Source organism: Mangifera indica, unplaced genomic scaffold (assembly GCF_011075055.1).
Source record: "Mangifera indica cultivar Alphonso unplaced genomic scaffold, CATAS_Mindica_2.1 Un_0153, whole genome shotgun sequence".
In the NCBI taxonomy this organism is placed as follows: domain Eukaryota; kingdom Viridiplantae; phylum Streptophyta; class Magnoliopsida; order Sapindales; family Anacardiaceae; genus Mangifera; species Mangifera indica.
In genome coordinates, this window is record NW_025401245.1 from 1 (window position 1) to 15999 (window position 15999).

The 15999-nt window shown below is 34.3% G+C and overlaps 1 protein-coding gene across 6 annotated transcripts; it reads right to left on the reverse strand.

The window, feature by feature from the left end:
* Positions 1–73: 73 nt before the first annotated feature.
* LOC123208199 (E3 SUMO-protein ligase SIZ1-like) lies at positions 74–13546 on the reverse strand. Of its 6 annotated transcripts, none has more exons than XM_044625585.1 (17): positions 13328–13539; positions 13063–13203; positions 12016–12096; positions 11754–11796; positions 9686–9758; positions 9327–9489; positions 8972–9102; positions 6796–6864; positions 6025–6112; positions 5858–5933; positions 5427–5500; positions 5044–5151; positions 4388–4549; positions 2196–2300; positions 2001–2081; positions 696–1920; positions 74–287 (listed from the first exon to the last, which is right to left on the reverse strand). In XM_044625585.1, exons 2-17 carry the CDS (start codon positions 13084–13086, stop codon positions 145–147), a joined length of 2646 nt encoding a protein of 881 aa, XP_044481520.1. In that variant the 5' UTR covers positions 13087–13203; positions 13328–13539; the 3' UTR covers positions 74–144. The 6 variants fall into 6 exon arrangements, with proteins under 6 accessions (XP_044481520.1, XP_044481519.1, XP_044481518.1 ...); XM_044625584.1 differs by having other exon boundaries at positions 13317–13539; XM_044625583.1 differs by having other exon boundaries at positions 13296–13539.
* Between the last annotated feature and the right edge of the window lie 2453 nt (positions 13547–15999).

Genomic DNA, 15999 nt, shown 5'->3' on the forward strand with positions numbered 1-15999 from the left:
GGTATTTCCTTGCCTTGAGCCTTTTAAAAGGACCCAATATTCGTCAACTATATCAGATCCAACAAACCTCCCATAAGGGGCCTTCTAACCCAAAAGGTTCAAACACGTACACAAGGGATTTCATGGATATAGGGGCCAAAATTTCTATTCAGACGAGTCTGAGTCGATAGAAAGATACAACCGCGGTTTTACAGAACGTTTCTGGCGAGGGAAGATGAAAGGGCTATCTGACCTTTGCCTGCTTGCCTTCTCAGATCTTCTGTCATTCATACTGAGAAGCAAAGAAGCTGCAAAAAATGAAACATGCCAGACAAAGATTAACAAAAAAAATTCACAAGCCAGGAATGATCTAAAGACCCTGCAGTATCCTAGGAATGTTTTGACAAACTACACCTGGACAATCCCTGCCACAAAAATGGCACAAAAATCCTAGCTGAATCCCTACCTAACAACAAGAATCATGGTTATATATATGGGAAATGGTTGAGAATTAAGTTCATAATACCACCAAACATATTTTCACTAAACTAATTATCCTAGACCAAGATTCTGCACTGACAACAGTAACACAACCTAAACCAAATATACTCACACTTGTGAAAAGCAACCAGCAAGAAGCTTCATCAATTAATCTGTAATGATCATATCTAAAATTTCAACAATGTTGTAACTCTTAAAAGAACAAGGGAACAAACCAGTGTCAGCCACAGAATCCACGGCACCTTCTCCAGACTGTACTGGCTGCCTTGCATTTAATCCATTTGCAGCGGGTGGTTCACTGTGACCACCAATGGCACCGCCCCCAAGGCTAAGAGAGATCCAATCGTCAGTGCGGATACCATTTGACACATCGGCTTGGTCTCCCAAATCAGATTGCACTGACACATCTGAAGGCCTTGTTGGAAGAAATATTTGAAGAGACGGATCTTCCCTATCAAATGCCAAGGGATTGTCAACTAAACCATCACTGAGGTCAGCAGCAGGCTGACCAATAGAAGAATCTGGGACCAGAGATGAAGGTTCCATTGCAGTGTCCGGAGCCAATGTATAGCCATTCATCTGTGTCTGACAGTTAATGGGACCATGCTGTAGATCCACCAAGGTGTCTGGAACATCTGCATTTGAAGTGAATAGCTGAAAACCTGGGGAACCTTGGGTTCCAGAAGGTAATGACCAGAGGGGCATTCCAAAATCATTATCATTGGCAGCAAAGAGACCCAAGCAAGAATTCCCACCAGCACCTATAGAACCCAAAGTATCAGGAAAGTTATCAACATATCCAGTAGGGGGTATTGAAAAATTAACGCCACCAGCATCAGTTTGATTTTCCCTGTATACATTCCCAGGCGATATTAGTAGGTCATTTTCATCTTCTGAATCACTAAGAACAATAAAATTTGGATTTGCAATTGGTGCAGATGGATTTGGGTCAGTAAATCCATATGTTGGATCAAGATTCAATGATATAGAATCAAGCTCAATTCCATTGCTAGCAAAATCAAAAGTCCCACCACCATCCTGATTTACACTTGGATCTTCACCATCCCTACCACTTCCAGTGCCACTGCTACTCATTGGGATAACTTTTGGCTCATGATTCTCTAACTTTCCCTGCAATCTATTACCAGAAGAGGTATTTATATCTTCAGGTTTGCTTACTTCCCAGAAACCATTGCTATTCTTCCTGATTCCAAGTTTCAAACCAACATGACCTTCAGAAGTACCTTCTTGTTTAACATGCTTCAATGTTTCCACTATTGGTTTAACTTCCTCAACAGGGGCACAAATAGAGCCATTTGGAAAGTGCCAAAGCGCCAGATCCCCAACCTCCCTACGCTCACTTTCACTTTTTGTTTTTACACGCCAGGAACCATCCGGCTTCACCTCAATTTCAGCTATGTCTTCTCCACAGTTCCTCATCTGCACCACAAAAGTAAACCATGTATATATGAATGCATCTCAGTAACACATAAATACAGAGGGTCCAAAAGGTGCAGTACCTTAGATGCAATCCGATTGAAATAAGGATCAATAATTACATTTTCCAATGAGTAGTTCTTTAGACAAATTGGGCACTGCCACTGCAGTCAAAGACCAATGCTTGTCAAAAATAACAAAATGACTAAAGGACATGAAAGGGGAAAAAAGAATAAGATATAAGACAATGAACTAATTTCAAGATTCAGTTGACTTACCTTTCTAGAACGTTGGTTGAGCTCCACAAAAACATCAAGATCAAAACAGCCCATATGAGCACAGGGTTTAAATCTTCCAGCAACCTTCATCCTTGAACCACTCATCTACATGCAGGTGAAAAGATAATATATACATATACTTGTATATTTCAAAATAACAGCAATGCAGCTTTTAAATCAAAATACTTATTACCGCCTAACAGAACCAAAGTCTAATCCAAATAATGCAACCACACTTATTCACATAAAAAAATGAAGAATTACATTACAAATATCTCCTTCTTACAGATATTAATATAGGACAAATAATTGACATTAAATGTGTGCTAATGTTAATGAGAAAACCATACGCTATGTAAAACACATCGTCCACATGTTTATTTATGTTCAAAAGTCAACAAAGAATTCTTTATTTATTTATTTATTTATTTTTAATTTTATGTTGCCTATGATAATTTCATAGATACTATTCATGTTTAAAGTTAGAAGAAAAAATTGTTTGGTAATATTGTAATTTTCTAGAAACATTAGAAAGCAAAAACTTAACAATAATGCTAAGTGCACTCAGTTTTGAGTATCCAATTGGATACCCAAATGATGTATTATCATGTGATTGGGTGGCAAACCTACATATCATACTTTGTCATTCTTGATAACTAATTCACTGAGTGAGATATAGCAGTAAAATCAGAACTGTGGTTCCCAAAATCTCATTAAATGAAGCATGTTATTGTAGTTAAAACCCTACCGATGTGCTTTTAACGTCAATTAAAACTCAGCCTTATATTTGAGAGGCATGCCACCAACACTGAAACCCTTGAACCACAAATTGCCTTCATTTTAATGATAATCAGTTTAGTATCAACCATAAGACCATGTATTTGTGGTCTTCCAAAAGAACCAGATATATCAATTCGTATTCAGGCTCTTCTCAAAAATTATTAATTATAGCAATTTCTAGCTGCTCATTACTTAAAATTTAGCCACTTTTTGCTTCAAATGTAAATCCATCCTGAGCCTAGTCAAATTACCGAACACCTTCCATGAACCATACAACTGAAGAAGATATAGTAGTCAAATTCAAAATATGTCCACATCACAATCAGGATTGAGCAAATAGCCAATCATTCAAAAGAAGCTTGCAAGAATATGTTATGCTGATTAGGTAAAAGCAAGAGTGAAGACCACACATTTCTTAATGTACCAAATATATTAGACAGGATAGTATCAATCTAACATGAAGACACCCCCGAAGAAAAGGGCAAGATATTGTAATGTAAAGTTCAATTGAAAGTTTGCTTTCAAACAGCTGATTCACAGGTAAGGAGCAGATTCATCACCAGGTGAATAAATGTCAAGTTACTACCATAAAACTACAATACTAACTTAGATGTTAACCGGAAAATTGTCCAAGAAATTAGGCCTCTTTTCAAGAAAAAAATATCTTCATTTGTTTGTAGACCAAGCACGCAAGTGAACATTTGGGCTTGCATGTGCTTTTACATTTTTTACTTAGCTTTCCACTGGGGAAGGCAAAGAAGGCTAAACTTTAAGAAGTTAACCATCGTTACAAAAAGCTCCAAATGTGACCAAAATTGACTAATGTTTAGGTGATCCTCATAGGCAATAGCATTGGGATCACAAGACAATTAGTTGCCAGAGGTTTTAGATAATTAGATCTCCAAAAACGAAAATTCAAATGGTCTCTCCAAATCCCTAAATAAGCATCAAAGGAATGAAGTGTAAAGCACCCCTTAATACTAACCACAAAATGCCACATGGACTTTATTTAGGTTACTTTCTCATTGCTTTCAAAACAAGCAACAAAAGGATTAGACTTGAAAGATAGTATCATGTGGAAACTGATTGGAAGCACGCAAAGGTGGAGAGGAGCTTGTTATTGGCTCTGTAGTTGCTATTTCTGCAGCTGGCATTGCAGGTCTTCTTCAAATATAACTATATTTGTGATGTTTAATTCTAACTATTTACAAATCCTCTTTGTTGTTCTCTTCTAGTACTTTACACAAGCAATATTAGCCCCAGATCTGATTCTTCTACACGTCAATGCAATAAACCGTTTTTTGAAATAGCACATCCCATTAATTAAATCATTGATGTCTTCCATTTTCGAAGCATAAATTATAACTCTACACAATATGAGACCATTTCACAAAGAAAGAAATGCAACTTACAGGACAACGTAAATTGACACCAATAGCATCAGCAACAACTTCTAAATCACTATCACTGTCAGCATTATCTGCTGCATTCCCACCACCAACGCAACGACAAACACGAGCAAGAGCATCTTCAAAACGCTCACCTTCAGACTCCTTAGGAATCAAATTGAGAATCTAGACAACAAGACAAAAGTGCATATATAATATTCTACCATGAAAAGAGAAATCATTGAAAGTGTTAAAGGTGCAATCCAAGGAATTAAAACATAAATGATCTTATAATGAATCATCATGTGCAGCAGCAAGGATTAAATATGAAAGACAATCATGTCAAATAGAGCTGAGCAAGGAAAAAGGGCAAGATTGGCAAGGCAGAAAACCGTTACACCACCCTGCCAAAACAAAACCCTCTTCCATCCCATCCCATAACCAGATGATATTACAAAGAAGACAAAAAGGCATAATTTCCAATAGCTGCATAAAGGAATAAGGACTAGCAAACCACTAATAACTGTCTATTCAAAAACAGAAAGAAAAAAAAAGCCCAGAAACTCAAACCATAAATAAATTTAAAAAAAGAGACGAGAAATAAAAAGAAAAAGAGAGAGAGAAAGATGGCCAAAAGCCAAAAGTTCGATCAAAGTAGGTCATTCAGAAGAAGAAACTACCTGTTGAACTGTTTGCCGCTTTACAATTCTAACCCCTAAACAGAAGATGCGAGCATCACATCCAGTCAAGAAAATTTTATTAATTCCATCTTTCGTCCATGGTGTAATCTGACAACAGAATAGAAAATAAGTTGACACATGAAAGACAATAAACCACTGGAGAAATGTTTCACTAGTAAAGCAAAATAAAAATATAGTAGAATCCAAATAGTCAGTTACTGACTCACTCATGAAAACACACATAATGTGCACCATCCAAAAAAAAGTGACAGAAAAGTAGACACAACCATGCACAGACATAGCAAGCATAAAGAGATATGCATATGAGAAAGAGAAGAGATTGGGCATAAGAAAGTCCAAGCCTTTGTAGAAAGAAAACTCACAATTGGACCATCATCACGACCATTAGCACCAAGTAGTTGTGAGCCAGGTCTATTAATAGCTCGAACAGGTACACCTGTACAACCATTGATGCATAAATTAAATCATAAGTCATATGTTGCCTAAGGGCACAACAACTGATTAATCGTTGAGAAGAACTCTTTACAATTTTTATTTTTTGATACCTAGAAATCCTTCAACCTAAACATCTCAGTTTATAAGCAACTCACAAATAATTTTATAACAGTGTAAAAGAAGCCAGTGCAGGGAGTTATAGATGCAATTTCATTATATCATTATAAGTTGATTATAACTATTGATCAGAAAAGAGAAATTCTGGTAAGCTTAAGCACCGCATTTTCAGGTTTCCTAGTGAAAAAATAAATGAATCTCTATATCAACAAATCATTCAAAGAAACTTCAATCACAGTACCATTGACCTGTAGATCAGCATACTGTGGCCACTGCATTCTAAATGGAACTTTGTCATTCAAAAGCATACACCATGCCTGGATGATAACATTAGAAACAGAGGATTAGCACGTCTTTAACCAATAAACAATATTGAACTAAAAGGCCTCATTTAGTGTGCAAACCAACCTGAACATCATACTCTTGCTTTGAAAGTAAGTCCCTGTCTGCCCTAGTGAGTGGAAATGTTTTCTCCACACTCTGCACTGGGTTTGCACTGGAAACATTGTACATAAATATATATAAGAAAAAAAAAACAATCACATAGATATCTAACCCAACAGCATGTTAATTAAAAAAATGATACTTAATTGATAGCAATACTATTACTAAATACACATTGCTTGGAGGAATAATTATTATATGAATTGTTACATAGAGCAAGTCAAACAAAAATGTCCTTTAAATCCAATGAATGAGGATACATCATGCAATTCATTCATCAAAGCCGAAACCTAAGGCACAATTTTAATTGCCACACAGAAGATATAAACAAAACACAAACAACTTGTTAAATCCATTTGAGAATACATCCATTTTATCACACAGCACAAAATCAACATCAAAAACCAAATAATTCTGTCTCTGGAAATCAATACAAGAGCAATAAGAGAGATCTTCCAACAATCATTAGAAGATTGAAATTAGATATTTAAAGACCATGAAGATTTGGTCTCAAAGTCCCTGATTTAGTCAACTGCCGGGAAAATACCATAAAAAAAGTGGGTGTTAATCGTATGTTTTTTGCCATCAGGTTTAAGTCAAGACAAGACCCAAGTAGCGATCTGCTATTTGTTCCTAGCAAAATTAAGGTCTGTGCACTACCTCACTATAAAATAATTGCAGTAAATTACACATTTAAAATCTCAAATTTAAAGGAATGCAATAAAATGAACTCACCCATCCGTTGGAACATTTGTAGTTGTCAATTTGACAGGGTATAAAGGATTTGCAATTGTAACCCAAAAGCTGTTCACATAGAACCACATTAATAATAATAATAATAATAAACCAAAGAAACAACAAAATGCAATTAAATATCTTTAAAGTAACACCAAGAAGTAACTGACTCAAATAACCAATAATAGTAAGGCCGAGGCCGGTCAGGAAGTTGCAGTCTAGAAACCTTATTAAACTCCATATTTAAATAATTGAACTTGACTTCCCTCAACAGAGTCAATAGAAAGTTAAGCCATAAGCCTAAAGGCATACTTCAAAAGAATCCTGTTACCCAAATGCTCCAAGTCAATTCATTCAAAAATGTTGCATGCAAGCTAATCTGTCAGGTTAAATTTTCTAATTTCAGATCATCATACACGTTAAGAGCAGAAGCAGGTTCTCTTTACTCCAACCAATAAACAACACATATAGAAAGAATTCTTTAAAAAAATAATAATAAAAAGGATAAAAGATAGAAGAAACCATGATTATCAGACAGAACCTCACCCTATTCAGCCACATAACAGTGTGGCATAAACTTTGGATCAAATAACAACATAACATAGATACATCCATAAAGGGAAATAACTACTTTATTTATTAACAAATCCTACAGCATAATATACTGTTTCTCTTTTTATTAATACATTTGACTGTCATCATGCTGGTATGGCATCCACTCCTGTGCACTTATGATCATCATCGAGCATCATAGTTATCATATTTGTTATGATTACCAAGAATATTCATCCAAATAGCATATCGTATGAGCATATTAGCAATTAGTTGTATGTAGAGGTAGATTTGAGCCGAGCAAAGCTCAAGCTTGCTTGAGTTTAGCTCGGCTCAAGGAAGCCGAACTCGACAAGTTTTGAAGGAGCCAAACTCGATAGTACTGTAGAATTTTTTAAACAAAATTATTAATTATGAATTTTAAAAAATTATGTTCTCTTAAAAGAAAACATTAGGGGGAAGTTATATTGTATGGAGAAAGGAAATGTGTAAGGTTATTTATAATAGGTGAAGTGAGCCATTAAAGTTTCTCATCCCAATATGGGATTATTGGAATTGGGTTGAACTTTTTTATAGAGGATGAAGAGAGTTGTTAAAATGTCTCTTTCCAATGTGAAATTTTGTCAAATAAGTTTGCAAACATCTTACATCGGAAAGAGACAATTTAACAACTCGCTTAATCCATTATCTAGGTAGCATGGACACAGAAATGTAGAAAAGCGGAAACAGACACATTGAAACGACTTTTCTAAAAAATATAGGAAACAAAAACTGATATATGATAAAAGATGATAATATAAAGGTTTTCTTTAACAAGAGGAATGGACGAAGTTTGATTTGAAAAGTGAGAGAAAGTTTAAAGGTTTCAAAAAATGAAGAAATATTGATATAATCTTTTTATTAAAAGAAATGTGTTTCTACTACAGAAACACATTTTGAAAATTTTGTAATAGTGAAACACCCTTGACACATTTTGAACAGGTTCCAATACATTTATGTCTTTGAAACGTTTAGGAAATGTGGAAACTCTACCCTTCCCATGTTTCCATGCTTCCAAGCCCATTATAAATAAGTTCAACCCTGTTCCAAATATTCCCTATTGGGAAAAGAAATTTTAACAACTCACTTCACCCATTATAAATAAGCTTACTTTTTTCCTTTCTCAACACAATTTAACTTCTCTTCAATGTTTTCTATTATCAGAGAACATGAATTTTTTTAAAAAATTTATAAATAAAAAATGCTTTTTCAACTAAACTCGAGCTAAGTTGGCAATTGAGCTTCAGCGAGCTCAACTCGAATCAAGCCCTAGTCTTATGACTTAGTCTGTCCATTTATGATGGGAATGCCCACAAAATATCATGGAATGGGAAAATCTAGATACTAAATAAACAGCATATCTCATGTTAACACCTATATGATGAAAGAAATAAACAAGTGCAGAAGAAAGTAGTTATAAAGAATATGCAGATCATGAAACAATTTGATAGCTGGTTAGACAAAATTCAGTGGAGGCTACATTAAAGGTTATCTAACTGTCAGGTTTGAGGCGATGTAAAAACAGTACAAAACCAAACACATTAAAGTTCACGTGGAAAAAAATAGAATTTGAAGTAATACATACGGGTCAGCTCGGCTGAGTCTACAGATTTCACAATAAAACAAGTCAGGATCAGGTGGCATTCCCTCCATGGGTTTCTCTGGGATTATTACACAATTCTTGTGCTGCCGCACATGGCATCTGGGGTCCTCACACTGCCAATTAACAATAAAAAGGCAAAGTAGAAAGTATCAGCAATTAATGGTAGATAAAATAATGGAAACACAAGAGCGATAGCTGCATGGTTCTGATACATAGAAGAATAAAAAATTTTACACATTAATCATGAATTAGCATGTGAGGATCATAATCTAGCACAACCATATATCCAAGCATATAAATAGTGAACACAAATACACAGATACTCAGATAGTATAACCTTGATCATTAACTCAGATTCCAGCGAATTTCCACAAGAACATCGAACTTTAGTATCTGGCTGAACAGAGTCATCCAGTTCCACTTTATTTTTCATGTTACTGCTATTTGAAACGGCCTGTCCCTTTGATGCTAAGTCAGGGGCCACAGAGATCTGCAATTTACTGGGAATAAGGGACGGTATATGCATGTCAGAGGGAGATACAAAAAGAATGAAGAATTCACATCGAGAGCGCACTACAAATCATAAAAGTATTGTAACTAAAACATGATATATCAATTAGCCAAGTAACATCAGCAGAAAAAACTATTCACAATTTGCTACCAGTTTGGCCACATCGACCAGTATGTATCAAATACCTATATGTATCATCTACCAGTTTGGCCACATCTTCCTTACTCACAGTACTCTTCTTTGCCCACATCTTGGAAACTATGAAAAAAAATGAAACACATATAAGTGACAGATTATAGGATTTCCATCATAAACAACATCAAATACAAACATTGCTTAAATAAAGGTTCAGATGCCAAGGGGGATGTTCAAAGGAAATACCAAAACCATCACACACACACACACACACACACACACACATGTATGTATGTGTAAATATAGTTATGAAAATTAAATTACAACTTAGACGCAACAAATGGGAGTGTCTAGGGCTCGACAAAAGCAAATAGGTTTTTTATTTTGCACATTTGCAATCAGTGATCAGAACCCGTTCAATATAACTCACCAGACTGAACACATTTATTTAAGATTATGGTATTTTCGCAGAAAAAATAACCCTCCACTACAGAATTCAAGTCTCTCTATCTCTAATCTTCTGAGTACTTACAAGTAAGAAATTACCATTTCCACTTTAAAGTTCAATAAGTTCAGTCAATTCTATTGCAAAATGCCACTGAAACATTGGATTACCACCATTATCATCATAACTGCCACCAAAATGTACAATGACTCCAAACAATCAGAGCCAAGCTATAGAGGCATAGACACATTTGAATAATGAAACATGAATCAGTAATCTCACAATCATCTCTGCAGTCAAAGCACATGCTACAATTAATAGCTTATCCTAATATCTCAAGAATCCCTTTTCATATCAGAATCTCTCTTTCTCAAACATGTGCACACAACACCAACACAAAAAGAAGACAAACAAGATATGAGAAAGTAGGTCACCCAAAATCCCACATTGAAAACAAAAATTAAAAGCGACATATTCCTGTGATGTCAAAATCTTTCACTAGATCAAAAGCTTATTCATATGCAAACACAGAAGCAAGTTACACAGAGGAGAACATACAAAAAATGAGAAAAATAAATCGGTAATTCCAGCTTCAATAAAGCACTAAACCTTAAGTTATAAGAAACTGTTCACATATGTCACACCCCCCTATATTTATGCATGCATGCATACATCATGATATAAAAAAGTAAAACTACAAGAAGACACGAAAAAGGGACTATTCATTCAAGTTGAATTACAACTTAGACACATCAAAGGGGTTTGTCTAGAGGTCGACTTGGGAGTATAAGAACCCTTAGAAGTCAAAAGCAACCAAGTTTTTAATTTTTCACTTTTGCAATTAGTGATCAGAATGCCTTCAACATAACTCACCAGACTGAACAAATTCATTTAAGATTTTGACATTTTCACTGAAAAAAAGAGCCTCCATATCAACAATGGAATTCAAGAAAGTAAGAAATTACATTTTCCGCTTTAAAGTTCAATAAGTTCAGTCAATTCTATTGTAAAACGCCGCTGAAACATTGGATTACCACCGTTATCATCATAACTGCCACCAAAACGAACACTAACTTTGAACAATCAGAGCCAAGATATAAAGGCATAGACACATTTGAATAATGAAACATGAATCAGTAACCTCACAACCATCTCTGCAGTTGAAGCACATGCTGCAATCAATAAATAATCCTATTATCTCAAGAATCCTTTTTCAAACCAGAATCTTTATCTTTCTCTAACATGTGCGCACAACACTAACACACAGAGAAGACAAGCAAATTATAGGAAAGTAGGTCACCCAAACTTCCACATTGGAAGCAAGAATTAAATGTGACATCTTTCTGTGATGTCAAAATCTTTCAGTACCTCAAAAGCTTATTCATATGCAAACACAGAAGCAGCTTACAAAGGGTTAACATAAAAAAGATGAGAAAAAAATTCAGTAATTCCAGCTTCAATAAAACACTAAACCTTAAGTTATAAGAAACAGATCATGGCATATAATTTACTATAAATATAAAACTTTTGATAAAACATGGCAATAAAAATAATTATAACACTACAAACATCCTTAGTATTCCTTCACAGGCTAAAGATGCAACAACCAATTGTTGAGAATAACAAGACTATTTCCAGATGTAGAAGAAGAATACGGGAAATAAAACAATCACCTTGTTCATCAGATAGAATGGCTAATATCCGATCAAGAAGATCCTGCACATCCCCCCCAAAAAAAAAAAATCAAACACAATCCTTCAATGACATCCAACAATAACCAAATAAGGCTAGTCAGCGTTGGACTTTCTTCCTTATTTTGAAGGAACAAAGGGTACTATATTGAATGGCCTTAAAATTGAGAATTTTTAGAACATTTACCATAAACGCACATTTACAAGCTGATGATAACAATAAGAAATAAATTAGACATCTAACCTGTTTCTTTCCCTGCTTCGAAAGACCTAATTGAGTGAGTATATCTTTGAGCTCCTTTATTCGGAAGTATGCCAATTTGTCCTACAATGGAAAATGCAAGTGTCAAAAACTCTTTGCACATCACCACACTCAAGAGATGAGGGGAAATGAAAGACCATGAATCTTAAAATATTTAATCACATGTACTAGCAGCATCAAAAGCTAATAGTAGGGTGTGGAGGGAGGCACTCCCCAGCACAACATACTCATCGTATTATATCTACTATTTACTTTTTAATGTAAATTAATGAACTAATCTTTCAGAGCTACTTTCTTTCCTCTTTATAATATTGGATAAATATGGTGAATTCAAAAGCACTTATAAAAGCATATTAGCAAAACACTCCATTAAGCATACTTACCACCTGTTGGATTCAAAAGTAACATTTGCAAATTTGCATGTGCTGCAACACGCAGACACGTGCACAGACAAAGGAGATAAAAAAAGCTGTCCAAGAAATGTTGTGCACTGAACATTGAGTAAAAGCATATCCCTTTATTCATTCAAACAAATAATTACCTGATGCCTTAAAAAAAAACATAATTTAAATATGAAATAAATTCAACAATATATACAATCATTTCTATTCAAAGTGTTACTCATTTTATAGCTGCATTATCAAGATAAAATGAGACGGTGACATAACACCCAATGTAAGCATATGAGCACGGCATGCAATAAATAAAAGAACCCAAAATTGCACAGCCGAGAACACGCTATACATGCCATAATTTACATATTGCTGCACCAACTACACAACAAAATTTTTTCATCATCTCATAACCAGCAAATTAACATGTTATTAATTCCAATAACTCGAATTTGCAATCTGCAAACTGTCTTTTTTACTATCTTCCATTTACAGCTAAAAAAATTTCACCTGAACCACACAAGCAAAGCTTCAATTGATAAGCAAGAAAAATAAAAGCTATGAAACGCTACTCACAACAGTCAAATCAAACTACAAAGATAAACTGAACATACAACAATCCAGTAAATTGAAGTACCTTGCAGCTCGTAATCAAATCCATCTCTCTCTTTATTAGTTTATTTTCAACAAAAACGAAGCCTCGATCAGTATCAAATTAATCGCCGCAAAAATCAATAATCAACCATACCAGCCCATAAAACTTCAAACAGCCGCCGATCTAATCAAAACAAGCAATAAGAATTAATAGAATTAAAGCAATGCAAACACCAAAAAATCAACGAGAAATTACGAGAATTACATAACCGAAACCTTATTAAGCAGAGAGCTTACGGTATGATTACATAAATTAAAATGAACAGAGAAGAGACGAAGAATCGACAGAATTAGGGTTGCGAACACGGTTAAATGGAACGCCGACTCGTCTTTTTTGACCGATAGAAATAAAGAACCAACCAAAACAATGAGTAGGCAGGCAAGCAAAATCCACCAAATTTTCACAAAAGTCCCGGACCTATCGCCGATTATCAAATCCGGTTTTTTAACGGTATATGTCCGGGTTTTGTTTCCACGCAATTGCTGATTGGACTTTATGATGCACGCCCTTACGTTGTTTATTTTTTTTTTAATTTTCTTTTCTTTAGGTGAGAATTTGTATGGTGTACGTGGCTTTATTTGGTCGGTAGGGTGAGGTGAATCTTTACCGTTGGTCTGATAGAAATTAGATTGTTGACATTTCGAATCTTGTTCGAATCACGTGACGATTTTGACCAGCGGCCAACATGTCTACAATAGGAAAGATAAAAAGAGAATTTACACCAATGCGTGACCATATTATGAATTTATGACATGACCTTGTACAGGGATTAAAAATTTAGGCCATAGTTTCTATTCCCATCCAAAGTTAGGTCCACAGTCATTATCTTATTTATTAACTTTCAAATTAAAGTAAATAAAATTAGTTTGATGCAAAGGTATGATTATTTTTTATTTTATAATATTAAAAAATAATATTTTGTCATTTTTAATCTAAATTTTAAAAACTAACAATTTTTTCAGTTTAAATTTTAAAAATTTAACTTTATATCTCATGATTTATTTTTTTTCTTTTCTAACTACTTTCTTTGTTTTTAGCTAACTTGATGTTTCTAATTCCTTTTCTCTTACACTCTTTGTCAAAAACGAGTCGACCAATCATCCGACATCCTTTGAAGAGACAAATGGTTATATGCTTGAGTTAAAACAGAAATATTGCACTTTTCTCACTAATCGAAAGTTGAAACAGTCAATTTTTTTGTCATCCAATCAAAAACTTTTTTTCTTTGTTTCAACTTCCATCGACAATGAATCGAAAAATGGTCAAACACTTGAGCTTTAGAGGATGTCAGACAACTAGTCCTCTTATTTTCGATAGAGCATTGGAGAAAAGGGATTGGGAAGATAAAGTCAACTGAAAACGGACAAAGTCACTAGAGAAAAAAGGAGAAAAATAAACCCTATGAAAGAAAAATTATTAATTTTTAAAATTTAGGTAGAAAGAGAAGATAAAATTTTATTTTTCTAATATTACAGATTAAATGATAATTATACTTTTAAAACTAACGAATTTTATTAATTTTAACAACTAATTAACGAGTTGTTATCTCTTTTCTCACCTTTATCTCTCCCCTTATATACATGTTTTGGAGGGGAAAACTTCTTTTGAATTATCCTTTTCTTACAAAACTTGACTCATGATTTTGAATTGAATAAATAAATTTGTGCATATATCGGCGAGATTAAATTTATGTAGAAGTTAACGTCTCGTTATCAAGATGTTGTAACATAAAATTTGGTTTAGGGCATTTTTTTTAATAACGGTTGAAGAACCTTTCACAAATTTGAAATTGTCTAGTTATTGGTCATTCTTCCATGGCTTCGAGACTTTGGACGGGAGAACTTATTAGTGGCTATTGTTGTTGACTTCATTCAGCTATACTTACAAGAATTGACCTAGTACATTTCCCCTTTAGTTCTTGCGGTTTGGGGAGCACTTCAAAGAGTACAAGTGTTCTATTATAATTTCAAGAGTTTTGCTACCACCGTGGAGATATCTCATGATGGTCGACATGTGTTCCATTTGTCATTTGAATAGTCATAATGAATGTTAATCGTTGATTTAGCTTCTTCTCAATAGATAATATAAAAGAGTTGAGTGTCCTGCCAAGTCTTGAGCTAGAGTATAGACTAAAGTTGAAGGAGCCTTTAGAGGGGATTTTGGATATATTCCCAAAATGTTGACATTTCCCTTTCTTTATAAGAGTATTCTCATAATAAGTTTTGTTTATTTTTACTAAAAAATGTCTACTTAGTTGATTTGATCTAAATCTTTCTTTGGTATAATTTGTGAGTCACCAAATTCTATTATTTTGTCAAATGAAGCAATAGTCCTACATGAAATAAATTCCTATATGTGTTGGAATGACTCTTTTTACAAGAGAATATGTGTTGTCTTTGGTGCTTTGACATGCCTTAGACCTAATTAAGGAATACACTCCAAGGGAGAAAACAATTTGGATATATTTTTTCTAGTGCTCTTGTTTTGTCTGCCCCTACTAAAGCTGAATTCAAACCGAGCTGAACTAGAGCTCAGTTCGGTTTACATATAATTGAGTTCGAGCTCGTGAAAATTAAACTCGAACTTGACTCAAATTCAGTTCAACTTGTTTTTCGTTATTAAAATGACATCGTTTTAATACATATTGATCAAAACGACATCGTTTTGTATCAAAATTTTTAATTAAAAAATTTGACGAGTAATTCGAGCTTGAGCTCATATAAGACTAGCTCGTTCAAGCTCGAATGGATTCAGTTTGAATTCAACCCTAACCCCTACAAAGATTTTGGCCTATATAACAAAGCATTTCACCTAGTTTGTTAGGCTTTTAGTTGCTTGCATACCAACAAACTATAGTTAGTTGCTTATGTATTTGTGAATTAAATATTTTCGTATATGTAATCAATTTGAATGAAATAA